Source organism: Pseudonaja textilis, chromosome 4, assembly GCF_049901715.1.
Source record: "Pseudonaja textilis isolate UNSWEBS1 chromosome 4, rPseTex1.2, whole genome shotgun sequence".
Lineage (NCBI taxonomy): Eukaryota > Metazoa > Chordata > Lepidosauria > Squamata > Elapidae > Pseudonaja > Pseudonaja textilis.
The window spans coordinates 23104752-23132454 of NC_141993.1; the positions used below are offsets into that span (position 1 = coordinate 23104752).

The 27703-nt window shown below is 42.3% G+C and overlaps 1 protein-coding gene across 3 annotated transcripts in view; it reads left to right on the plus strand.

Annotated features, from left to right (window-relative positions):
* Positions 1 to 27703, plus strand: part of A1CF (APOBEC1 complementation factor) — a 64901-nt gene that overhangs the window by 16341 nt on the left and 20857 nt on the right. For all 3 annotated transcript variants that reach the window (XM_026719914.2, XM_026719915.2, XM_087932359.1), the window contains 4 exons: positions 3880 to 4010; positions 9756 to 9994; positions 12782 to 12946; positions 27093 to 27190. In XM_026719914.2, coding sequence (XP_026575699.1) covers positions 3880 to 4010; positions 9756 to 9994; positions 12782 to 12946; positions 27093 to 27190 — 633 coding nt within the window. The remainder of the gene's footprint in view (positions 1 to 3879; positions 4011 to 9755; positions 9995 to 12781; positions 12947 to 27092; positions 27191 to 27703) is intronic.

Sequence of the window (27703 nt, forward strand, 5' to 3'; positions counted from 1 at the left end):
TGGAAATCAGGTTAGTGGGGTGTGGAGGGAATGGGGATTTTACAAGTATCCTTCCCATGCCACGCCCATCAAGCCACATCAACCAAGCTGTGCCAATCCCACCAAACCACGCCCACAGAACCCATAGTAAAAAAATTTGAATCCCACCACTGCATTCCCAGCTTACACAAAATTTGCAATTCTACTGTAGAATATATATTTCATTTGCAATTGGTGACTTTTTTCTTTTACAAATGTTTCCTTGCTTGGCTTTATTTTTAAAAATTAGTCTATTCTTCCGTGAATCATTATTCCATTAGTAGATTTGCCACAGTTCCAGTTCCAATCACTGCTTGGACTGAGTATCTCATATATGATTCTTCCTTGCATGTCCTGCAATTGATTTCAATGCTACAGGCTCTGAAATTATGTGCTCTTTTAACTCTGTTCTGAAAGAACATTCTTACAGCTTTCATTTGCATCACTGCTGCCACTCACATCTGTAAAATTATTTGCGACTGCAACAATTACAAAGGAAATTTTGATGTCAGGGGTCAAAAGCAAGGAGAAAAAAGATAAAAATCAACAGTGATCAAATGTCCATGGAGCAAAGATCACAAGCCTTTGAAAACTGTGCGATATATATGTTTAATTGATTAGCATGATTGAGACGGCTGTCTGTGAGAGAAGGAGAGAATAAGATCTGCATGTTATAAGGTACTTACAGGTCAGACTTACAACCACAGTGGAGCCTAAAATTTCAGTTGCTAAGCAAGACAAATGAGTTTTGCCCCATTTTACCACCTTTCTTGCCTCCGTTGTTAAGTGAATCACTGCAGTTGCTAAGTTAGCAACCCGGTTGTGAAAGTGAATCCGGCATCCCCATTGACTTCGCTTGTCAGGAGGTCACAAAAGGGGATCAAATGACCTTGGGATGCAGAAACAGCCGAAAAAATGAACGCCTGAATTTTGATCACATGATTATGGGGATGCTACAAAGGTCATAACTGCTGAACTGAACATAAGTCATATTTTCAGTGCCACTGTAACTTTGATTGGCCACCAAATGAACTGTTGTAAGTCGAGGCCTACCTGTAGCAGTATCATTAGTCTTAGTCTCATATAACGGAACAGCTCTTTACATTATCCCATGCCCGACTTAATGGAATCAAAATAGCAGCAGTAACTCACAGGATGATATTTACAATATAGGACAGGGGCATCAAACCCAGATCCGGCCCGCGAGGTGCTTAGATATGGCCCATGGGGCCAGCCTGGAAATATCAAAGGACTGGCCCACAGGGCCTCTGCCAGCCAAAATGGGCTATGGGAGGGCCGTGCATGATCTCCACATGGCCTGTTTTTAGCCTCCACGGCCTCCTGCAGCACCATTTTGGCTGGCAGGGTGCTACAGGATGCATCTGTCCTGTCTTTCCCCTACTCCACTCCCCCCCCCGCCCCCCGGTCCATGGAGAAGAACTAAGGTGCTGATCCAACCCTTGAAGAAATCCAGTTTGGAAGGGGGCAGGGTGTAATTTTTTTCCCCTCAGAATTCCTCCTACATTAGGGGTGTCAAAGACTGAAGTGAGCTAAGAGTATGGTGGTCTGAGCATCTTGATAAGAATGAAATTCAATCTTAATGTTGTTTGGGAGCAAAATGGAAAACTGGGAAGGAAGGAAAATGGAGTAAAAACAAAAAGAAGGCTAAGCAGAAACATTGCAACTGCATCATTTTGGACACAGGGACCATGTGTCCAACTGCCTTTTAATATCCGGAACAACTTTGCAGATTCCAAGACATGGAAAAATTTTCATAGTTTGTAGCTGTTGGTTGCCTCTGGTTCATAATTTGATAGGAGTGTGTTTGTAGGGTAATCACTAGAGATGGTTGATCTGTATTATTATATTGCCTGCTGTTGCTAGAGCTTTGCGCTAATCAAAACTCTGGCTGTCTTTAGGATTGGAAGCATTCATAAACCTTGAAAAGAAGAGTTATAATCAGGGCCTACCAAGCTGAGCTGCAATCATCTCTGTGACCATTAGATGACAGCAAAACGTTAAGAGTTTTGAATCTACTTGGTGCCATCTAGAAGTTATTTAGATTTAGGCATCAGGAATATAAGCAAAGGCTTGGATCACAAACAACAGAAACCCCTCACTTGGTGGCAGTGGACAGAAGGCTTGCATACATATAGTGTGGATCAAAAGATCTATCAGGTCCATCCTTGTGTGTAAGGCAAAAAATTGACTAGCCATATCTTCATAGCCTGTGAGGTCAATATTCCATCTGTCTCTTTCCACCCCAATAACTTCCACCCCAATAACTTTAATCACCATGGCCACCGGCCACTGCTGGCTGGGGAATATGGGGAAGCACCAAAGCACCAGAAGGCAAGACAAGAAACAAAGGATGGAAACTAATCAAGGAGAGAAGCAAGCTAGAACGAAGGAGAAATTTCCTAATGATGAGGATAATTAACCAGTGGACCGTCTTGCCTTCAGAAGTTGTGGATGCTCCATCACTGGAGGTTTTTAAGAAAAGACTGGACAGCCACCCATCTGAAAGGGTATAGGATATCCTGCTTGAGCAGGAGGTTGGACTAGAAGACCTTCAAGGTCCCTTCCAGCCAGTGGTGGGATTCAAAAATTGTTACTATCGGTTCTGTGGGCATGGCTTGGTGGGCAGGGGAAGGATATGTAAAATCCCATTCCCTCCCCACCCCGCTAACCTGCTTTCCAGCTCCGTTCTCTTGTGCAGGGCAACAAAAGAAGACCCAGCCAATCAGCTGGGACTCGGGAGGCAGAGAATAGATGGGGGTAGGGCCAATCAGAGGTGGTAATTGATGGTTCTCCGAACTACTCAAAATTTCTGCTTCTCCAGAACTGGTCAGAACCTGCTGAATACCACCTCTACTTCCAGCTCTGTTCTGATTGATTGGAACTGAAAGCAAACATATCTGGAACATAACAATTCTGAGAAAATTGGTCTTCAATGTCTCAGTGTAGTCTATATATACAAAAGCAGCCACCTGTCTATTTTACTTAGGCGCATATGTCAATTCATTCATAACCAACTTTAAATGGACTATTTAATGGGGAGTTTTAGTTGTTAATGTGGAAATACCCAAAAAATTTCATGCTTGTACTGCATTGACTAGGGAGCTGTTTTTCTGCTATTATTGTCCTGAAGTATTTTTCTCAATGTAACAATATTAACCATACATTTTATAATATATTCATAATCAAAATTTAGTATTGATTTTTAACATTTATTATTACAATTTACATTAAAAACCAAGAAGAAACATATTGATTCAAGATAATATGACAAATTTAAATCAGTGTTTCTTATGGTAGGGAGGTCTCCCCATTCTTTCAGGAGCCCTCAAAAATCAAAATTATTTGCCATAGAAAAATAATACCATATTACCAACCACGATAAATGGTAGTGGCAGCAAATGTGTTCATTTTAATTTTTAATATGATAAATATCAAATAATACAACCCATACCAAAAAAAAAGTTCTTTTGGGGTCCTTTGTAATTTTTAAAAGTGGGAAAGAGGCGTGAGAAAAAAGTTTAAGAAACACAGAGATTTCCTGAAACAAGTCTATTATTATTGGAATGGGTTAATAAAGGTTTTTACTAACTTCCTGGAGTTTCAGTATATGCCTCTTGGATTTGTTTTATTGTTTGTTTCAAATGTATACGTGGGTCAGAAAATAGATCTCAAATAAAATAGATCTCAAATAAAGTCTATTGTAAGGTAACCTGCCCAAACAGGTAATGAAACAGGCATACAGTCAGAATTGTAAGGACCTTGATAAACTATAATGCAGGCAATAATTCCTTTTCTTTAAAAAAACCAAAAACTATGGAATTTTGTGCTTGACTTTTCTAGTTTGGTAAAATCTATGAGATGCGGATGATGATGGATTTCAGTGGAAATAACAGGGGATATGCTTTTGTGACATTCTGCAACAAACAAGAGGCAAAGAATGCAATCAAGCAACTGAACAATTATGAAATTCGGTAAGCTGACTTAAGCTAATTTTTATTTAACGGATTGGCATTTTGCCTTCAAAGGCTATAACATTTAATGAATAGTGTAAAAGTCAATGCCTGGAAACACACACAAAAAAAACACAAAATAAAGCAACATTTGTTTAAAAAAAATGGACGGATGAAACAAGGCTATATCTTTCTTCAAATAAGACTTTGTAAGTCTGATATCTTACTACAACCTGCTGCTGAAAATGACAAAATTGGAAGACTTTTACAGAATTCCAAATATTAGACAGACTGTCCTACATAAACAAAAGCTGGAGTTAGTATTGAGTTTACTTGTCTTTTCTTCGTTCTTGGTTCCTCCCAGTCGTTTGTTATTTTTCCACAAACAAGAAGGGTTGACTGTGTACACCTAAGCTGAAACCACATTTTTGGACTTACTTTTTCTTATACCACATAACTGATTCGTGAGAAGCATGCAACTTATATTAAAGTCAGTGTTATTAGCAAAGCCACTTGTCATCTTCATTTCTAAAACAACATACAAAGGAACAAATTTACAGTAAAGATCAATAAGTAAAAATCTCCAGATCAAGTCCTGAAGTCTACAGATTTCAAGAAAACAATATGAGCGTGGCTGGGACGAGCTATTATTTGTGAGAAAGAGATTTTGAGAAGTCAAGGGTAGAGATTGACTTTTTTCATACTCAAGAATTTAACATTTTGTTCCCTACCTATTTTAAATAATTTTAGACAGAGAAAGATTGTCAACTGTCCAACTAATGAATCCAAAACAAGGAAATATTCTCAGGAGCTTTGAATTCCCCAAAGTGAAACTTTATTGGATACACCATTTTGGTACTGAACAATCAAAACCAGCTCTGGTTTTCATGCACAATTGCTTGCCTGAAGAGGGTAAAACTTGCCTTTTCAACCTTCTTACGTTACCTACCATTAATTCCACCTTTTTTAAATTTACACAATAAATATATTTAAAGAGAGGATGTTGGAATTATGCTCCTAGATGTCTCCTAGTGATGGCACTATAAACCATCTATCTAGAAATTATCTTAATTTAACAAAGGAGGAGTAAAATAAGCTTCTGTATAAAACTATCTTGCCATTTATCCATTTGTATGAATATGTTTTTGTTAGGGATACACCCCTAGCAAGATCTGCAGGGCAGTCAGGCAGGCAGGCAAAATATGTGTGAGATAAACGTTGTGTAGCTTACACACAGTAAACCAGATACACAGTGCCTATTAAATAGTTTTATTCCAGCAAGAGTTAAAGCATAGTCAAAACAGTCCATATATCATTCACTTAGTTCAGTCCGTCCAGGGATTATTCATTTGCAAATTCCAGTGTCGAAAAAGAGAGGTCAGTACACTTACAAATATCAGTCCGGTGATATATCTTCTCGCAGTAGAGAGATATGAAGAAAAAACTCCTCTCTTCTGTCAGCAATTCTTCAGCAGGGGAAAGACACAGCTAACAAACCATCAACGTAATCCAATCCAGTAATTGTCAGTAATTGCCAGCAAACTGTCAGCGAATCGTCAGCAATCAATCAGGGTTCTTGCTCCCTCTTATGGTGGTTTCACACCACACCCAAAATTACATGCTTTGCAGTTAAAGTGACACACACTTAACCTAACAATCATAGCTTATATATATTATTTTACCCAAACTACGTTAGGTGACTTATGTTATACCTAACAGTTTTCATTAAGCTAGAGCTAAAATAGTCATTTCTCCCATAAAAACTGCATTGTTAATGAAACATTTAGTAAACTATTGATCACTTGTCCCAAAGGTGCTTTTTTCTTGGGTTTTTTTTTGTCCTTGAAAACATTTCACTTCTCATCCCAGTAGTTTCTTCAGTTCTAGAATTGAAGTTCAATTCAGAACTGAAGAAGCTTCTGGGATGAGAAATGAAATATTTTCAAAGAAAAAAATATCCCAAGAAATTCCAGTTGCCTTTTGAAATATATATATATATATATGTGGATCTTTGGTTGTTCGGGTTTTCTCCCGCGTAAGATTCGAAGTATCTAGGCAACGTTTCGATGAAGTCTCATTCATCATCTTCAGGCTTTTGTCTCCGGCTCTGTGCTTCTCAGAGTAATGTGAGATTGCAGCTGCTTCCTCCTTTTAACTGCCAGTGGGGGTGGGACTTGATTGGGTGGGGGCTTGGCTGTGTTCTCATTGGTAGGGGGTTGGCTGTGTTCTGATTGGTTGGGGGGTTAGCCGTGTTCTGATTGGTTGGAGGCGTGTTCTGTTCAGGTGGGGGCTTGGTTGTGCTCAGGTTAGTCTTAGTTGCTGGGGGATTTGAGCTGGTGAGTTGTGATCTTGCTGTTTGGCTTCTAGTACGTGGTCCTGCTGCATCTTCATAGTGGGTGTCGGTTTGCTTCATGTATGGCTCAGAGGGGTTTGAAGTGGGTAGTGATGCAGCTGCAGTGCAGCTTCTGGTCCATGGTCGTGTCTCATTTTCTGAATGGGTGGGAGTCTGTTTTCTATATGGAAGTGTGATGGTGGTATCTTGTGTGGCTCTCATGGGTGTGGGTCTGGTGTCCTTCTTCATGTTAGGTACTCGTCTGTTCATGAGGGCAGGTTTCCAAATGGCTGGAAGGCGGGAGGTGTCATCTCGTTTGTTCATGCTGTGTGGGCGTTTTTCTATCTCTATGGCTTCTCGGATTATTCTGCTGTTGAAGTGTTCGGTTTTGGCGATGGTTCTGGTATTTTTAAAATCAATTTCATGTCCTGTGGCTTTGAGGTGTTGGACCAGGGAAGAGGTCGTTTCTTCTTTTTTGATTGAGTTCTTATGTTCTTCAATGCGTGCACTTATTCTTCTGTTAGTTTGTCCAATGTATGTGGTAGGGCAGGCAGTGCAGGGGATTTCGTATACTCCTTGGTTTTCTAATTCGATTTTGTCTTTGGGGTTTCTTAGTATGGTGGATATTTTTCTGTTTGTGCAGAATGCTGTTTTGATGTTGTGTTTTTGGAGGATCTTGCTAATTTTGTCTGTAGTGCCTTTTATATATGGGAGGAGGGCTTTGCCGTTTTCTTGTTCTCTGTCTTGGATTTTGGTTGGGGTTTCTTTTTGGATTAGGTGGGTAATCTTCTTTCTTTGGAATCCATTGGCTGTAAGTACGTTGGTGAGAGTGTGTAGTTCGGTTTTTGGTGTTGTTCATCGGCTAAGCATTTTGTTCTGGAGATGAGTGTCTTGGCTACGGAATTGATCTGTGCTGGGTGGTGGTGTGAGAGTGCATGTAGATAGAGGTTAGTATGTGTTTTCTTCTGGTAGATGGTGTGTCCTAGGGAGCCATTGGATCTTTTGTATACCAAGACATCTAGGAAGGGAAGTTGATTGTTGGCTTCTGTTTCCATGGTGAATTGTATTTTGGGGTGTAGGCTGTTGAGGTATGTGAGGAAGTTGTTCAGTTTTTCTTTCCCGTGTGGCCAGATTATGAAGGTGTCATCTACGTATCTGAGCCAGAGTTTGGGTTTGTGGTCGTATTTTTCTAGAGCTTGTGTTTCAAAGTGTTCCATGTAGAGGTTTGCGATGACAGGTGAGAGGGGTGATCCCATGGGTGCTCCTTCTAGAAAAATACGACCACAAACCCAAACTCTGGCTCAGATACGTAGATGACACCTTCATAATCTGGCCACACGGGAAAGAAAAACTGAACAACTTCCTCACATACCTCAACAGCCTACACCCCAAAATACAATTCACCATGGAAACAGAAGCCAACAATCAACTTCCCTTCCTAGATGTCTTGGTATACAAAAGATCCAATGGCTCCCTAGGACACACCATCTACCAGAAGAAAACACATACTAACCGCTATCTACATGCACTCTCACACCACCACCCAGCACAGATCAATTCCGTAGCCAAGACACTCATCTCCAGAACAAAATGCTTAGCCGATGAACAACACCAAAAAACCGAACTACACACTCTCACCAACGTACTTACAGCCAATGGATTCCAAAGAAAGAAGATTACCCACCTAATCCAAAAAGAAACCCCAACCAAAATCCAAGACAGAGAACAAGAAAACGGCAAAGCCCTCCTCCCATATATAAAAGGCACTACAGACAAAATTAGCAAGATCCTCCAAAAACACAACATCAAAACAGCATTCTGCACAAACAGAAAAATATCCACCATACTAAGAAACCCCAAAGACAAAATCGAATTAGAAAACCAAGGAGTATACGAAATCCCCTGCACTGCCTGCCCTACCACATACATTGGACAAACTAACAGAAGAATAAGTGCACGCATTGAAGAACATAAGAACTCAATCAAAAAGAAGAAACGACCTCTTCCCTGGTCCAACACCTCAAAGCCACAGGACATGAAATTGATTTTAAAAATACCAGAACCATCGCCAAAACCGAACACTTCAACAGCAGAATAATCCGAGAAGCCATAGAGATAGAAAACGCCCACACAGCATGAACAAACGAGATGACACCTCCCGCCTTCCAGCCATTTGGAAACCTGCCCTCATGAACAGACGAGTACCTAACATGAAGAAGGACACCAGACCCACACCCATGAGAGCCACACAAGATACCACCATCACACTTCCATATAGAAAACAGACTCCCACCCATTCAGAAAATGAGACACGACCATGGACCAGAAGCTGCACTGCAGCTGCATCACTACCCACTTCAAACCCCTCTGAGCCATACATGAAGCAAACCGACACCCACTATGAAGATGCAGCAGGACCACGTACTAGAAGCCAAACAGCAAGATCACAACTCACCAGCTCAAATCCCCAGCAACTAAGACTAACCTGAGCACAACCAAGCCCCCACCTGAACAGAACACGCCTCCAACCAATCAGAACACGGCTAACCCCCAACCAATCAGAACACAGCCAACCCCTACCAATGAGAACACAGCCAAGCCCCCACCCAATCAAGTCCCACCCCACTGGCAGTTAAAAGGAGGAAGCAGCTGCAATCTCACATTACTCTGAGAAGCACAGAGCCGGAGACAAAAGCCTGAAGATGATGAATGAGACTTCATCGAAACGTTGCCTAGATACTTCGAATCTTCGCGGGAGAAAACCCGAACAACCAAAGATCCACATACAAATACCCGGAGAACCTCAGAAAACAAATATATACATACATATATATATATATATATATATATATATATATATATATATATATATATATATATATATGTGTGTGTGTGTGTGTGTGTGTGTGTGTGTGTGTGTGTGTGTGTATATATATATATATATATATATATATATATATATATATATATATATGTATATATGTATATGTATATGTATATATATATATATGGCATTCAGCTTTGTTCGATATTTTCCACGTCATTGTAGTTGTGCTTTTAAAGTTGTAGCTACAACTTTAAAGTTGTAACTTTAAAGCTACAACTTTTAAAGTTGCTACAACTTTAAAAGCACAACTACAATGACGTGGAAAATACCCAACAAAGCTGAATGCCATACATGTAAGTACCCTGAAAACTTAAAAAACACACACACACAATATATATATATATATATATATATATATATATATATATATATATATATATATATATATATATATATATATATAAATAATCTCCATAGACATTTACTGATCATTTGGTTATTCGTGCCGCTCACACCATTTGCAAAACAACATAGGTTCTACATCATATTCCCAGCTAAGATTTTCTAAGGAGTTTCACCCCCTCAATGAAATTCTCTTTCCACATAGGAACGGTCGGTTACTCGGTGTTTGTGCCAGTGTGGACAACTGCCGCTTATTTGTAGGAGGAATTCCAAAAGCCAAGAAGAGGGAAGAAATTTTAACCGAGATGCGGAAAGTGACAGAAGGTGTGGTTGATGTCATTGTGTACCCCAGTGCAGCTGATAAAGCCAAAAACCGGGGATTTGCATTTGTGGAATATGAAAGCCATCGAGCAGCAGCTATGGCAAGAAGAAAACTGCTCCCAGGTAGGACCCAAAAAAATTCCCTAATATGTAGCCAAACCTAATCTCAAGCTGCAATTAGGAGAGAGGGGGTCATGAAAAAGCAGCAAATTGCTACGTGTTGATTTTACTAAAGGGTCTGTGGGCTTATCCTCAATACCAGTATTCACTATAAAAATAAAAATCCCAAAGATTGCTCTCCAGTTCAATGCAGTAACACTGGATATCATTCCTAATACTTTTGTCAAGTTTCATGCAAGAAACATGAGCCAGAGGTCACAGAGTTATCCTTACTCCTTTATCTTCCTTCTCAGTGTACAGAACTCTCTACACCAAGGGTGTTGAACTCAAGGCCTGGGGATCGGATCCGGCCTGTGGGGTACTTAGATCTGGCCAGCGGGGCCACCCTGAAATAGCAAAGAACAGGCCCACAATGCTTCTGCCAGAAAAAAAGAGCTCCATGTCAGGTTCCAGGAGATGAAACCATCATCAAACAAACTCCAAGGCATTATGATTCCTCAAAGAATAAATTTATTGGATTACACATCTTTGCACTAACTTGTGGAAAGTCAGTACTGAACATTTCCTAGCTTTCCACGGCACTATAACTAGAATTCTTTCATTTTTCCAAAACAATATGTCACATTCTCCAACCAGGATGTGAAACAGTTTCCTGGCAACTTCACTCCTCCTTCCCCTGGCCGAGCAACTGTTGGAGCTCATTGTCCAGCTATATTGTTTTGGCTGGAGCTCCATCCACCTCAATTCTCCCCGCTTCCAGTTCTCAAGTGTCAAGATGAATTTGTATGAGTCCACCACCTAACTGAATTCAGGCTTGACACTCTGTTCTCACTGGCAGAGGGTTGCAGGAGGCTGTGGCAGCCGAAAACGGAGCTCAGGAGCCTATTTTTGCTGGCAGAGCGCTCGGTCCACCACAGGCACCCCAACATGAGTGACTTGAGTTGGCCACGCCCACCCTGGCCCCCAGAGGTCAAACACAATCCTGATGTGGCCTTCAATGAAATGGAGTTTGACACCCCTGCTCTACACTGACCACATTAGTTTGGCACCTGAGGCAGTGGAGAAAAACCTCACATGCTTTGAACAGTGGAAAACCTCTCTCCCTCCATCCCTCTTTTCAATATGGCCTGGCAGCTTGCTAGCTGTTTTGCATCTTTGGCTGCCTCTGGGGAAGTGTGTAAATCTGTGTGGGTTTTAAGAAAAGAGGAGAGAAATTGACCAGAATAGACACTAAGGACAGGACAAGCATTATTAAAATGGTTAAGAAACTAGAAAGATTGAGTTTACTCTACATCACTGTTTCTCAATCTTTGTAACTTGAAGTTGTGTGGGCTTTAACTCCCAGAATTCCCCAGTCAGATTGGGGAATCTGGGAGTTGAAGTCCACACATTTTCACATTGCCTAGATCAGGGGTCTCCAACCTTGACAACTTGAAGACTTGTGGACTTCAACCCTCAGAGTTCCTCAGCCAGCTTTGCTGGCTGAGGAACTCTGGGAGTTGAAGTCCACAAGTCTTCAAGTTGCCAAGGTTGGAGACCCCTGGCCTAGAGTGAATGATACTGTTCTATGTAGTAAACTTGAGCAGGCATTCGGAAGGTCACGAGTTCTAAACAGTCTTCTGATACTTTGGAGATCCCCAGCAGGATGTCCAGGAACCACAAATTGGAAAACAGATTAATTTTTCAGTTTGTTTATGTTATTGTTGTTACTGAGGTATGGGTGAGAATGACATTTGGAACCTCTTTGAGGCTAACTCTTCCCAACCAATCTGTAAAACATCTAGCCCTGATAACAGCTTGAAATCATCCTGTCAAAATTCACCCATATTTTCCCACTGAATGTTGGTATCTCAGTGAGGGGGGGAAAAACTGGATGCTAAATCTGATTCAAGGAAATCACACTTTCCTTTAATGTAAGATGCGAAGCTAATTATAATAGCAACACACTAACAAAATCCAGTTCATAAGGTGAAGAGTCACAGAAATGTATGTTGCTAATTGAGACATTAAGTGAGTTGTGCTCCATTTGATAACCTTTCTTGACACAGTTGTTAAGTGAATCACTGCAGTTGTTAAATTAGTAACATGGTTGTTACGTGAATCTAGCTTCCTCATTGACTTCGCTGGTCAGAAGGTTGCAAAAAGTGATTACATGACCCAAGGACATTGCAACCATCATAAATATATTCCAAGAGTCTAAATTTTGATCAAATGACCATGGAGATGCTGTAATGGTTGTAAGTATGAAAAATGGTCATGTCACTTTTTTCAGTGCCATTATAGCACCTAGCAAGAGCATTTAAACTTATATACTGCCCCCTATTGCTTTACAGCACTCTCTGGGCAATTTACAATGTCAGCATATCATCCCCAACAATCTGGTTCCTCATTTTACTGACCTCAGAAGGATGAAAGGTTGAATCACCCTAGAGCCAGTGAGAATCGAACTGCTGGCATTCGGCAGAATTAGCCTGCCATACTGCATTCGAACCACTGTGCTGCTACGGCTCTTATCAACTTGAATGGGCACTAAACAAATGGTTGTAAGTCAAGGATTGCCTGTATGAATTCCAGGAAGATTCAGATTGATGGTTAAACTATGAACTATAGTGAATGTAAAAAAATAATTAAATCCTAACCTGCTTTTTCCTTGTCCTTTTCAGTCAACATTATCTTTTACAACAGCATATATTCAGTTTACCATGCATCTCTTCAACAAAAACCTTCTTACCTCCTTCTATAAAGTTACCTTCACTTTTTACATTTATTTTCATTCCAATTACATGGCAGGACGGATACAATTGTGGGGACATCCGATTGCTGTAGATTGGGCAGAGCCAGAAGTTGAGGTTGATGAAGATACAATGTCATCCGTTAAAATCCTCTACGTGAGAAATCTTATGTTAACTACTACTGAAGAAACAATTGAAAAAGAATTCAACAACATTAAGCCAGGTAAAAAAAAAAACTAGCTTGGCCAATAGTTTAGTAAGTTCAAAAGTTTAACAAACGAATCCACCATTTATCTAGAAAAACACTAATTCCAACTGAAATATGTTTAATTTGTACGAATGTCAAAAAACTAAAAGTAAGAAAAAAACTTTTATTATCCACAACCAATATTTGTGTTGAAATAAATTACACCTTTAGTTGAACAGGCTGACATATTTGGATTAAATTAATAATAATAATAATAATAATAATAATAATAATAATAATAATAATAACAACAACAACAACAACAACAACATAATATATATTGCATAATAATATTACATAATAATATTATGTTACATAATACATATTACATATGTTACATTAATATGCTACATTAATATGTTACATATTACATAATAATAGCTAATACAGTCAAACATATTTGGATTAAACCAGGGTCAGAATGTAGTTAACATGGATCTAAAACAGCACTAAGGTTTGCTCAAATGAACATCAAGACCAATTTTTAAGTGATGCATTTCAGAATTCTTAAATAAACCTGTTCTTTAAGACTAGCCAACCATAATTTTACTATGAAAAACTGAGGTTCATTAACCAGCCACAGCACCAAGGAAATTATGTGCATGATTTACCCTTTCAAATCCTCACTCGCTGGGAGATGTCAACCCCAGATAAACTCCTAGTCTAACCAACTTCATAGACATGCTGTATGGATTTTTAAAAAGTGCACTGTTTTGATATTCATGCAAGAACAATAGATAATCAAGCTGTCAATCAATACGCATTATTGTAAATTCCCCAAATCCTTAACAATTATGGTCCAAGTCATATTGTGGAACATTTGCTGCCCCAACAAAAGTGTAGTGATAAATCACAGGATCAAGCTGAATTGTGCTCCTCACTGATTGAAATAGCAGAGCCAGAGGCATGCCACTTCAAACAATTTGGAAATGTCCTTATGCTAGAGAATTTGTATGTACAGATACACTTTCCAAAAACCAAGTCCTTTATTTGTGAATCTTTTTTTTTACAGTTGCTCACATATCCAGTGAAACCCTGGATAGTGAACTAAATAAAAACAACCAGTCATGAAACCCTTCAAAAGAAACCCAAAGAAATAAGTCAAGCCTCCACCCACCCACCTCAAAAAATCTCAGATCACATAGAATGTGCATTCACACAAACCAGAACACCCATAATTAACATTATGGCATCAAAGCCTGAGGGAAGATCCAGGGTTTCCCGGACTTCCCAAAAGCCAACAGGATTGAGGCCTCCGTATTTCTGGAGGGCAGGTGCCTGCTGCTTCCTGGGACTCAGCAGGTAACACTGTTTCACCTGGGGATGCAACAACCAGAAAGATGGATAGAGACCATCAGGGATAATTGGTCCCTCAGGTAACCTGACTCCCTACCATGTGGGCTTCACATCTGAAAACGTACATCTTGAATTGCATCCAGAAGCATGTAAAGTTCAGCTTCCACAATGCCAAAGTTTACAAGAGTGAACAACAGTGTACTCAATAGTGGAGACTGCACAAACTTAGACTTCGATGGAAATATGTCTTTCTTTTAGCATTTTTTGGATTTAAATAGGAGCCAACAGTGTGCAGCCGCCACCAATGAAATCCTAAAGGAATAGAATCAAGATTACGTGAAGTGTTAGTACCACTTTACAAAGCCTTAGTAAGACCATGCATGGAATACTGAATCTAGTTCTGCTTACTATAATATATAAAAAACGTTGAAACTCTGGGAAAAGGTGCAGAGAAGAGCAGGAAAGATGATTAGGGCTCTGGAAGCTAAAACATAGGAAGAATGATTGCAGAAATTGGGTGTGTCTATTCTAGTAAAAAGAAGGACTAAGGGAGATAAGATAGCACCTGTTCTAATATTTGAGGGGCTGCCACAAATTTGAGGGGGGCAAACTATTTTCCAAAGCATCAAAAGGCAGGAAACTAATTAAGGAAAAAAGCAACCCAGAGCTAAGGAGAAATTTCCTAACAGTGAAAACAATCAAGCAGCGGAATGGCTTCCCTTCAGAAGTTGTGCGCGCCCCATCAATGGATGCTTTTAAGTAGAGACTGGACAGCCATTTGTCTGAAATGGTATAGGGTCTCCTGCTCGAGCTGGGGGTTGGACTAGATGACCTTGAGATTTTCAAGAAGAGATTGGACTGCCATTTGTCAGAAATGGTGTAGGGTCTCCACCGCTTGGGCGGGGGGTTGGACTAGATGACCTATAAGGTCCCTTCCAACTCTGATTATCTGTATCTGTACCTCCTACGTCTCTTTCAACTCTGTTATTCCATGTTCAATGTATCTGCAGTTAAATTTCAAGCCGGTTCCCCATAATAACCACTGTCTGTATAGCAACTTAATCCTGAGGCCTGCATTCACTCTCAGAGTTCAGAAGCACAAAAGCGTTTTGTCCACACGGCCATATAATGTCTGAAACCATATTGTTGTGTTTCGAAGGAAAGGAGAGGCTAGACCAGGGCATACGGTTAACAATGTTTATTTGATGAACCGGTGGTTGTCGCGTCTGCCGGTGACGGGCAGACTGGCGTGCGAACAACGGCTGGCTTGGCTTGACAGCCGGCTTTTTATATGCCGGCTGTCAAACGGCGCCAGCCAATAGGAACGGTTGTTGAATCTGCATAAAGAGCGGACCCGGTTGGAGCCCCAACCGGTTCCCAAGACATAACACCCCTTCCCCTAGATGGGAACACATATAGTCTTTGAGATACGCCGGTGGTCTGTGTTGGCGACCCGAGCGACGTAACTCAGGAGGGTCATTGGGCGAAGACAAGTTCGCGGACCCCTGGTCCGGGTACGTAGGGGGCGAATAGGGCTCGGTGCAGGAACTGGAGCCAGGGAAAAGTCTCTGCCTTCGCTGGGGATAAACGGTGGCGCTCCCGGCTGGCAGTCCCGGTCTACTGCCTGCTCCCTCTGCTCCGTTGGAGAAGGTTGGTCCCTCTGGGGATCCCCAGCTGGATCTTGGTGTGGAGCCCGCGGCTCATCTGGTGGAGACGGGTCTGGGCCGGTCAGGCTGCTCCGTCATCCCCGCAGCTGGTCCAGGTGCCTTCGCCACACACGCCCGTCTTCAAGTTGGACCCGATAAGATCTCGGACCTGTGACGGCCACGACCTTCCCGGACAGTGGGTCCCCCGCGTAGTTCCTAGCAAACACTAGGTCCTGAACTGCGAAATTCCTGGCCAGACTGTCGGACCCCAAAGGGGTGTCTGGACAGTAGTGGGGTGCAGCCTGTCTAAGGCAGTCCTCAGGCGTCTCCCCATCAGCAGCTCAGCCGGGGATTTGTTCGTAACTGTGCACGGTGTGGTATGCTGGCTTAGGAGGAATTGAGACAGTTTAGAATGCCAACCCACTGGGCCGAATCTGGCTAACGCCTCCTTGGCTGATCTGACTGCCCGCTCCGCCAACCCGTTGCTGGCGGGGTGGAAAGGGGCCGTGAGGACGTGTCTGATGCCTAGATTTGTGACATACCTACTAAATTCGTTCGAGGTGAACTGGGGGCCATTATCGGATACCAGTGTGTCAGGGAGTCCGTGAGTTACAAAAAGGTGAGTCAAGGCTTTAACAACTGCCTGTGTGGTGGTCGTGTGAAGTAAGGCCACATCTATCCATTTTGAATAGGCGTCCACGACCACCAAGAAGGTCTTGCCGTGCATTGGCCCGGCCAGGTCGATGTGAAGCCGTGACCACGGGGCATTGGCACTTTCCCACTTTGTGGGTGTGGCGGTTGGCGGGCTGCCCTAGATTCTTGACAGGGTCGACACGAGCTTACCCACTTGGCGATCTGATCGTCCATCCCGGGCCACCAGACGTAGCTTCGAGCTAACGCCTTCATCCGCACGATTCCTGGATGGCCCTCGTGCAGCATCTTCAAGACGGGTATGCGAAGGGTGGTTGGTATGACCACTCTGGTACCCCACAATAGGCATCCCTGCAACTTAGAGAGCTCTAGCTGGCGAGTTTTAAATGGGGCGAAATCAACTGAATAGTTAGTTTCCGGCCACCCCTCCCTACCCAGTCCAGAACCTGGGCGATTGTTCTGTCCTTCTTGGAATGTGATGCTATGTCGCCTGCAGTCACCGGCAGCTTGAGTTCGTTTACATCAAAATGGCATGCACAGGAGCTGGGTCCTCGACTGGGGCTGGCAAGGGGCAGCGGCTGAGGGTATCAGCGTGGTTTAGATTTTTACCGGGACGATAGACCAGTTTATGCACGAGTAAGCCGCCAGGAATAAGGTCCATCTGGTCATTCTAGGCGACAATATCTGCGGGTTTGCTTTTCCCTGATAATAATCCTAAAAGCGGCTTGTGATCAGTAATAAGTTCGAATTGGTGTCCGAATAGAAATTCGTGGAATTTTTGACTGCTGCTACTGCAGCCAAGGCCTCCTTATCAACCTGGCTGTAATTACGCTCAGTCGCTGAAAGGGTTCTTGAAAAGAAGGCAATTGGTGCCTCGGAGCCATTGGGGAGCCTGTGACTTAAGACAGCTCCTATCCCAAAAGGGGATGCGTCTGCGGCTAGGACCAAAGGAAGGCGTTGGTCAAATTGTATTAAGACAGCCTCAGAGGTGAGTAGAGATTTGACTGCCACAAATGCTTGGTTTTCTTTGGGTCCCCAGTGCCATGGTGTGTTTCTGTCTAAGAGCCTGTGCAATGGCTCAGCAACTGACGCCTTGTGTGGGAGAAATGAAGCGTAGAAGTTCAATAACCCCAGGAAGGCTTGTAACTCGGTTTTGTTGGTAGGCGTGGGCACTTCGTGGATGGCCTTGACTTTCGATTCCACCGGGTGGATGCCTGAGGCGTCTAGCCTGTAGCCTAGAAAGTCCACCTGTCTAGTGGCGATGGTACACTTCTCCCGTTTTAGTTTGAGGCCATGCTGCCTGAACTTCTCTAATACTGCCCTGACTCTCTGGATGAGTTGGGGTCTGTCCCTGGCTGTGACTAAGATGTCATCGAAATATGGCACTACGCCGGGGAGACCTTAGAGGATTCGCTCCATCAGTGATTGGAAAATACCTGGGGCTACACTTACGCCAAACTGGAGACGCTTACATCTGAATGCCCCTCTGTGTGTAACTATGGTCTGTAAGTCAGCTGTTTGGTTATCCACGGGAACTGTTGGTATGCCTGTGACATGTCCAGTTTGGCGAAAATGGTGCCAGGTTCGAATGTGTGTAACAGGTGCTGGATGACTGGGACTGGATATGCGCTAACCTGTAGATAACGGTTGATTGACGTCTTGTAGTCAGCACAAATTCTTAGATTACCGTCTTTTTTAGCGGGTGACTATTGGGGTCTCCCACTTAGCGAAATCTGTGGGTTCTATCACCCCTTGTTTTAGTAGTTTGTCTAGTTCCGCGTCCAATTTGGGGCGGATGGCGAAAGGTACTCTACGTGGTTTTAAGCGAACGGGGACTGCCTGTGGGTCTACTGAGAAGGAGATGGGAGTGCCCTTATAGCAGCCTAACTCACTACTAAAAACGTCAGAGAAGTCTGTAAATAAGGAGTCAACATCAGAAGTTGAGACAGCATGGACTCCTTTTATACTAAGGCCGAGAGAGGGGAACCAATCCAACCCCAAAAGACTAGGGAGGGCACCATTAACAACCACTAAAGGCAAATGGCCTTTAAAGGTTTGGAATTTCACGAGAAACTTGCCTTTCCCGAGGACGGGGATGTTCTTTCCTTGGTAGTCTCTCAAGGTGAGATGGCACTTTTGAAGCTGGTTCTTTGTCAGTCTGGGCTGGATCTTCTTAAGCGTGTCCCAAGATATGATTGAGAGCGCTGACCCCGTGTCTACCTCCATGCGGCAGGGATTACCTTCTAGTAAGACAGAAAGTGTAATTTTATTGGGGTGTAAAGTGTGTGGTTGGCTTGGTAACAAGTATGGCATTTTTCTACTTGCCTTCGGGAACAGGAGAGGAAAGAGATCTTTGTGGAGAGGTGCGCGCTGCCTGGCAGACTCTTGCGAGGTGACCCTTCTTGTGGCAATTGTGGCAGGTGGCGTTTCTGAACCTGCAAGATGCCCGGGAATGGGAACCTCCACAGGTCAGGCATAAAAGAGTTTGTTTTGGGCCACTGTTGTTTCTTGGCCTCGCTCCTACCTGCGGCTGTCTCGTTGGCTTGAGGCGATGCACATCAGCGTATTCTGCAGGGTCATCCTCACTTACCGCTTCTTCAGAGTGTACGGAGGAAGTGCTGGGTCTGGAAGCGGTGCCCTGGATCTCAGCTGCGGACTGTGCTGCAAGTTCTGCAGCTAAGGCTTCTTCAACTGCCTGGGGGAGGTTGAGGTCTCTTCTAGCCAGCAAACGCCTCTGGAGTTTTAGATCCCTCACCCCACAGACGAGTTGGTCGAGCAGCATGTCGTCCAAATAGTTTTTGAACTCACATTGTAGAGCTGCTGTCCTCAGGGCTGCCATATATTGATTTATGGATTCCCCCTCGGCTTGCTTCCTCATCCTAAAGGCGAAGCGCCTAGCAATCTGAGACGGTTTTGGTGAGTAGTGGTTGGATAGCATTTCCACCAGCTCTGCCCATGGGACATTCCCTATTTCTCGTGGGGCCAGGAGTGCTGTGGCAGTGTCATATACTACAGCCCCACAGTAGCTGAGGAAGTAGGATTTCTTCCTCTGCTCTGAAGCTTCAGCCAGTCCAATAGCATCGATAAAGTGGTTGAAGCGATTCTTATATGAATCCCACTTTTCCTCATCAGGTTTGAAAGGGGGGAATACTGAATTGACATTCATTTTGGGTCCCTCAGTCTCTTGGTAGACTGGTCTGCCTCACTGGGTGCTCGTGGTCTTGGATTGATGCTGCTTGAGAGCGCTGGCGGCTGTGGCTACAGTGCCCTAGTCTCACTCAATGACTTCGGCTTTCCTGAGGCGCTTGAATTTTCGCGCTCTTTTGCGAGCGTTAGGCGGCTGTGGCTGCGGTGCTGTACTGACAGCGCTTTAAAATTCGAGCCTTTTTTATTATTATTATTATTTTTTGGGGGGGGGTGGAGCGGCTGAGGCGCTCTCAATTTCACTTGGTGGCTTCTGTAGTGACCTCTATTGTAATTTGCGCCCTTTTTGTAATTGAGGCGGCTGAGGCTCTCAGCGCCGTAGCTTGCTCTAGTGGCTGCAGCTCAATGACAGCCGTTAGAATTTTTGCGCCCTTTTTCTGCGTGCGCGGGCGGCTGCGGCTTCAGCGCCCGACTCTCACTATCTGTGGTGCTCTAACCTTTGTAACTTTTACTGACAGCACCCAGCCTTCGCTAACCGCGGCAGATCTAACCTGAGCGGCTCTAGCACTTTCACTTCTGAGCCCGATGCTCGGTAATCCAAGCGGCTGCGGCTTGCTCGGTAAATCAAACGGCTGCGGCTTCCGTTCCTTGAGGAAATGCTCCTGACTAGCCTTCCGATCCCATCCTCGTCGCCAGTGTTGTGTTTCGAAGGAAAGGAGAGGCTAGACCAGGGCATACGGTTAACAATGTTTATTTGATGAACCGGTGGTTGTCGCGTCTGCCGGTGACGGGCAGACTGGCGTGCGAACAACGGCTGGCTTGGCTTGACAGCCGGCTTTTTATATGCCGGCTGTCAAACGGCGCCAGCCAATAGGAACGGTTGTTGAATCTGCATAAAGAGCGGACCCGGTTGGAGCCCCAACCGGTTCCCAAGACATAACACATATAATTCAAAAACTTCAAGTAAGAAATTTCCTTATATTCACACATTTAAAGAACACCGACAAATCAGCAGTTAAGAGCATTTGAAATTTTTAAGATCCGATGTCAATACTTTTCAAGGACTTCTTAATAAATGGTTGGCACCAGCGTCCTTTTGAATAAAAGTCAACAAACAAGTAAAGTGCCCATTTTTGCTGGCAAGCGTAAATTGCCTGCAAATTGGTTGTTACTCAAAAAGTAAAAACAAAAAGCAACAGAATAAGCCAGCAATTATAAGGTAGTTATGTTGGGTGATTTTTGCTTATCCCTTGGACTATTGTTATATAGAGTTCAGATCTATGCACACCATGCTGTTTAATAATCTACAGGAACGGCCGAAACGTTCTCAGATGGAGATTCAAACTTCATTGCCATCAATATATGGATTGCATCAACCTCTAACCTCTTCTGTCCATCACTTGCCAGGAAAGCTCTGACATTTCCAAACTACCTAAGAAATCAATAAAGCTTTCCTACTACTCAAGTTTCTCTCAAATAAAGGGCTCCTAGTGTTATCAAAAAGCTGCCATGTATAACTACAGGAGGCCTTCTTTCCACCTTTATTAGATGTTTTTCTGGAAATAAAAATGACCCAAAAAGTGATGAGAAAATTTCCAAACAGAATACAACAGTTTATGGCGCCCTAATATCAAGTGAATCAGTGGTGGAATTCAATTTTTTTTACTACCGGTTCTCTGGGCGTGGCTTGGTGGGTGTGGCAGGGGAGGATACGGTAAAATCTCCAGTCAGAGGTGGGATTTCCCAGTTCTCCGAACTACTCAAAATTTCCACTACCGGTTCTCCAGAACCGGTCAGAACCTGCTGAATGCCACCTCTGGCGTGAATGACACAAAACAATTGACTATCCTAATAGGCACAACACAGCCTGGTACCAATGACTTTTCAAGGACCACAGGTATTCCCCAACTTATGACCAACCCTGAGCCCAAAATTTATGTTGCTAAGTGAGACATTTCTCAAATGAGTTTTGCCCCATTTTACAACTTTTCTCACCACCATTGTTAAATGAATCACTGCAATTGTTCAATTAGTAACATGGTTGTTAAATGAATCTGGCTTCCCCATGGACTTGCTTGTCAGAAGGTCACAAAAGGGGATCATATGACGCTGGTACACTGCAACCGTTATAAATATGAGTCAGTTGCCAAGCGTTTGAATTTTGATCACGTGACCATGAGGATGGTGCAGTGGTTGTAAGTCTGAAAAATGATCATAAGTCAATCTTTTCAGTGCCATTGTAACTTGAACACTCACCAAGCAAACTGTTGTAAGTTGAGGACCACCTGTACTAAGCTTTAGCACTGTTCCCTAATGCATCCTTGGGGGGAAAAAAGATTGTCATCCCCATCATTTTTTAATTTTGTTTTGGTGCATTATATATTAATATAATATATTAATATTATAATATTCACTAAAATATTTATTTATTTATTTTATTTGTCAATTGCTTACAAGATAATAGGTATAAGTATATACATAGTTATGAATGGGTACATATAAGAAAAATAAAAGAAACAATAGGACAGGGATGGTAGGCACATTGGTGGGCTTATGCACTCCCCCTACAGACATCTTAGGAAAGGGGTGAGGTCAATAGTAGACAGTCTAAGGTTAAAGTTTTGGGGGTTTGGGGAAGAAACCACAGAGTCAGGTAGAGTATCTCAAACATTGACCACTCTGTTGCTGAAGTCGTATTTCCTGCAATCAAGTTTGGTGCGATTAATCTTGAGTTTGTATCTATTGTTTGCTCTTGTATTGTTATGGTTGAAGCTGAAGTATTCGTTGACAGGTAAGTCATTGAAATGTATGATTTTATATACTATACTTAGATCGGACCTAAGGCGGTGTAGTTCTAGATTTTCTAGGTCTAGAGTTTCAAGTCTGGTGGCATAAGGTATTCTGCAATGAGTAGAGGAGCGGAGAACTCTTCTTGTGAAATATTTACATACATTTCTCATCCTAAAACCACAAAAATAATGAACAATGCTGTAAAAAGGAGTTTCCTAGTTAGAATTAGTCCATTGAAAAGGCAAAGGTTAGCAGAGGTCCTGGATGCAAAATCTAATAAAACACACCCTTTGTCAGGGCTCCAATAAATCCACCCTCAATCAAATCAAAAGTCTCTAGTTGCATCTCAGAGAAAAGAAAATTGATTTATTAAAAGTTGCCATGTTGGCGTGTGGCTTACAACATACATTTCCCCTTTGATCCTGTCTTTCCACCATTCCCTGGATGTGACTTCTCCAATGGGACACATTCATCTCCAAGAGTCATCCATCATGCTCTCCAGTAACCTACCCTACACCACCAGGCTTGAGATTTTGGGCTTGAACAACCTTGAACTACGGTGCCTATGGTTAGATTTAAGTGTAGCACACAAAATTATCTGCTACAATGTCCTACCAGTCAATGACTACTTCAGTTTCAACCACAACAATACAAGAGCACACAGCAGATACAAACTCAATGTAAACCGCTTCAAACCTGATTGCAGAAAGTATGACTTCAGCAGCAGAGTGGTCGATGCCTGGAATGCACTACCTGACTCTGTTGTTACATCTTCTAACCCGCACTCCTTTAACCTCAAACTAACCACTATTGACCTCACCCCATTCCTAAGAGGCATGCATAAGTACACCATCGTGCCTCCCGTCCCTGTCCTATTGTCCCCATTTATTCATACCTATTTCCTGTATTCTTACTCATGTTTATACTTATACCTATTATCTTATAAGCATTTGACAAATCAAATAAATCAAATAAAAAAATAAAACCTTTTTATGCTCTGACAACTTTCAGCTGTCAGGGTGATTATCTAGGCATTTAAGGAATGCCTTGTTTTCCCCCACTCCCTTTTTCTGGGAGCTAAAAAGACCAAAGGAGTATCTTTTTAGTTTACACCATTGCTGAATCATCCTGAAGGCAGGTCATTCTATAAAACAGGTGTCATCCTTGGGAGGGCCTTGCTTCCATTTCATCGCCTACCAGCAATCTGCAGGTTACATCTGGAACAGCAGCATTTTCCTGCCACCAATAACAGTAAATGCTCAATGAATGATGTAACCAGAGATCTATTTGCTTTTGAACTCTTTTCCTACTTTCTCTCTTTTTTTTAATATTATTATGTGCGTGTAGGATGGTGTAACTTATTTCCCTATTTGCACAAGCCTCATTAAACCAAGCTTTTAAATATGTTAAATAAACCTATGAACAGTCAAATTAACCTAAGTGCTGCATGGATGAAAAACTATATTTTTCTGGGGGAATAAGACCAGTACTTCAACTGGCATGTTAAAAGATGGTAGTCTCCAAAATAATCTCATTAAACCATTTAATAAAATATTAATCAGTGACCAACCATTGTACTTGGTCATTAAAAAGGAGCACAGCTGTTCGCTGCAGCAAATTCAGACTACAAATTCTCTGGCAACATCACAGTCCCAGAGCCGAAACAGAGAAGCAGAAATACAGGGAGGCTTAAAAAAAAAAAAAAGCTACACATTGGGCTTAAATGTATAGTAGCTTCTCTCAAAAGGTTTTGGTTTTATCTTTAGTTTTTCCAAAGATGCATGCACAATTGTTCAGTGCAAAATTGTTATTTCTATGACTTGCTAACTCTATCACAGAATAACAGAGTTGGAAAAGAGTTGTATAGGCAAGAAATCCTGTACCATTTCAGACAAATGGTTGTCCAATTTCTTCTTACAAACTTCCGTTTTGGCGCTTCTACAACTTCTGGAGGCAATTGTTTTAATGGCAGAAAATTCCTCCTTAGGCCTATTTTGGTTCTCTCCTTGATTAGTTTCCATCCATTGCTTCTTATCCTGACTTCAGGTGCTTTAGAGAATAGATTGACTTCCTCTTCTTTAGGGCAACCCCCTTAGATATTGGAATACTGCTATCATGTCACTTGTAGTCCTTTTTATCATTTAATTACTAGACACACTCAATTCCAGCAACCCTTCAGAGGTGATATTCAGCCGGTTCACACCGCATTGGGCAAACCGGTAGCAAGAATTTGGCGTGGGTCGCTGAACCAGTAGTAACTTCTGGCTGGCCACGCCCCCGACCCAGTTGCCCTCCCGCCCAATGCTCGCTCACCCCGCCCACCCGATGTTCGCCTAAGGTAATTCTTCCTTTTTTTTCCCTCCTGACAATCAGCTGTAAATAGATCAGCTGTGCCAGGATGCCCCTTGCTGAGGCCCAGGAAGGCAAAAAATGGCTGAGCCCCCCTCTCCATTTTTTGCCTTCCTGAGCTTCAGAGGAGCCTTAGGGGAGCAACCCCCCCCCCCCAAGGTTCTTCTGAGTCCCAGAAGGCCCCCAAAACAGGTGGGGGCTGCAAAAAAGCAAAGCAAAAAAAAAAAGCCACGCCCACCCAGTCACATGGCCACGCCCACCAAGCCATGCCCACAGAACCGGTAGTAAAAAAGTTTGAATCCCACCACTGCAACCCTTCATATGTTTTAGCCTCCAATGCCCTAATCCAGCCAATAATTAATTCTGGGCTTGTATCAAGAATATATCATTAGGCATCCATTGAAATAACTTCTCAGCACTCTTCTGCAAAGCTTCAAGTCCCCATATCATGTTTCTTTTCCTTTTATCCTGTAATTTGGGTAACTATTAAAATGTTTATCAGTTAGATTGAATGCTTTTTTAAAAAAAACATTAAGTCCTGGCCTTCTTTAAGTCTCAGATCACTATGAGTGACTGAAGCCAATGAAGGCAGCCAGAGCGTACCTCCATGGGCATCCATAGACTCCAGACTTCAAAATGGACCAGGCTGAACATTTTTGACTGGGGAATTTGTTTTGGAGATGCTACAGGCCTTTTAAGACTTGCAAAGGATTAAGGCATTAGAAAAACCATTGAACAGCCACCCGTTCTCCTAAAACGGCATTATTTATGCATTTGGACAGAGATGTTTACAGAGGGAAACAATCCCTATTGGACATTTTTATTTTTAATACATACAACAATTTAAAAAAAATGAAAAAAAGAGGTCAAAGATTTGCACTCAGCTTACTCCAGTTATGTCACAACTCTGTGAGCTGTTTTTCCTTAACAAAAACAGGAAATGGAAATTTCACAAGAAAAAAAGGTTGCCCATCCATGACATGTACAGAAATTGCTGATATAGCAATAGCACTTAGACTTATATACCACTTCACAGAGCTTTACAGCCCTCTCTAAGTGGTTTACAGAGTCAGCATATTGCCCCCAACAATCTGGGTCCTCATTTTACCCACCTCAGAAGGATGGAAGGCTGAGTCAACCTTGAGCCTGGTGGGATTCGATCTGCCAAATTGTAGGCAGCTGGCTGCAGAAGTAGCTTGCAGTACTACACTCTAACCACTGCGCCACGGAGGCTCCTCATATACTTTACATGCCCAGGTAGTCCTCGACTTATGCCCAAACTTTCCTCTGCTAACCAAAGCAATTGTTAAGTGAATTTGACTCCATGTTACGACCTTTCCTGCCACAGTTGTTAAGTGAATCACTGCAGTTGTTAAATTGGCAATACAGTTGTTAAGTGAATCTGGCTTTCCCATTGACTTTGCTTTTCAGGAAGTCGCAAAAGGGGATCATATGACCCTGTGGACACTGCAACTGTCATAACTACGGGCCAGTTGGCAGGCATCCAAATATTGATCATGTGACAATGGTGATGCTGCATAAGTCATAAAAAGGTCATAAGTCACTTTTTTCAGTGCCGTTGTAACTTTGAACGGTAAATGAATGGTTGTAAGTCAAGGACTACCTGTAACAGGATTCACATGATGGCATGCTGCTTCTTGCTATGCAGAACAGGACACACAGAAGGAAATTCCTTTCTGGAGGCAGCTACTGCTAAATACACTAAAGGGGGAAAATATGTACAATACCTCTACACTAGTAGAGATTCAAACAACGCAATTATGGTTTATATTATCAGGATTTAATGCAGCACAAAAACCATAATTTAAAATTAAAGTGCGAGATCTAAACTTAAAATAGAATAGAATAGAATTACACAATAGAGTAGAGTAGAGTAGAGAAGAGTAGAGAAGAGTAGAGTAGAGTAGGTATAGGAATAGGAATAGAATAGGAAAATAGAATAGAATAGAATTACAGAATAGAATAGAATAGAATAGAATAGAATAGAATAGAATAGAATAGAATAGAATAGAATAGAATAAGAATTCTTTATTGGCCAAGTGTGATTGGACACACAAGGAATTTGTCTTGGTGCAAATGCTCTTAGTGTACATAAAAGAAAAGGTACATTTGTCAAGAGTCAAGAATCATCAGTTACAACACTTAATAATAAAAGCGGAGCATCGGGATATGCCTTTTATTGTACAAAATATGCACTCTATTTATCCTCCAAATCTCTTCCACAGGTTCAGTGGAACGGGTAAAGAAAATTAGAGACTATGCATTTGTGCACTTTAATAATCGAGAAGATGCAGTGGAAGCCATGAAAATCTTAAATGGGAAGGTAATGATGGATTAGTTCTGCACTTTCTGGGAGGCAAACAGAGAGTTGCATGCATGTTGCATAATATGATTCATAATGTTGGTTCTAATACTGGTAATGTTTCTGTTGGAGTAGGGTGGGGGTATGTACGTGTCAAATAATGTGCACTATAAAAGGCTTGGCAGAGAGTTTGAAGGGAATTGCTTCATTTTGCTCTCCAGCAGTTTTTCTACTATGAAATATGTGGTTCATTGTTGTTTGGATTTTGAGCTGCCTGATAAATCATCAGTCAACCCAAAGCAACTGTATTATTTATAATCCCATAAATAAGCAAAACAAGCAAAATACCAGTCTAAACTCGTCCTTTTTAATGGTGTGCAATTTGCTTTCAAAAATACCAAGTGGGCTGTATGTGCGTGTGTGTGTGTGTCTGTTTGTGTCTGTGTGTGATGACCTGAGGCATGGCACAAAGGCAACACAGTCAGATAATCAATAAGAATCCCTTTATTATCTCCAACTTTGCCCCCAATGTCC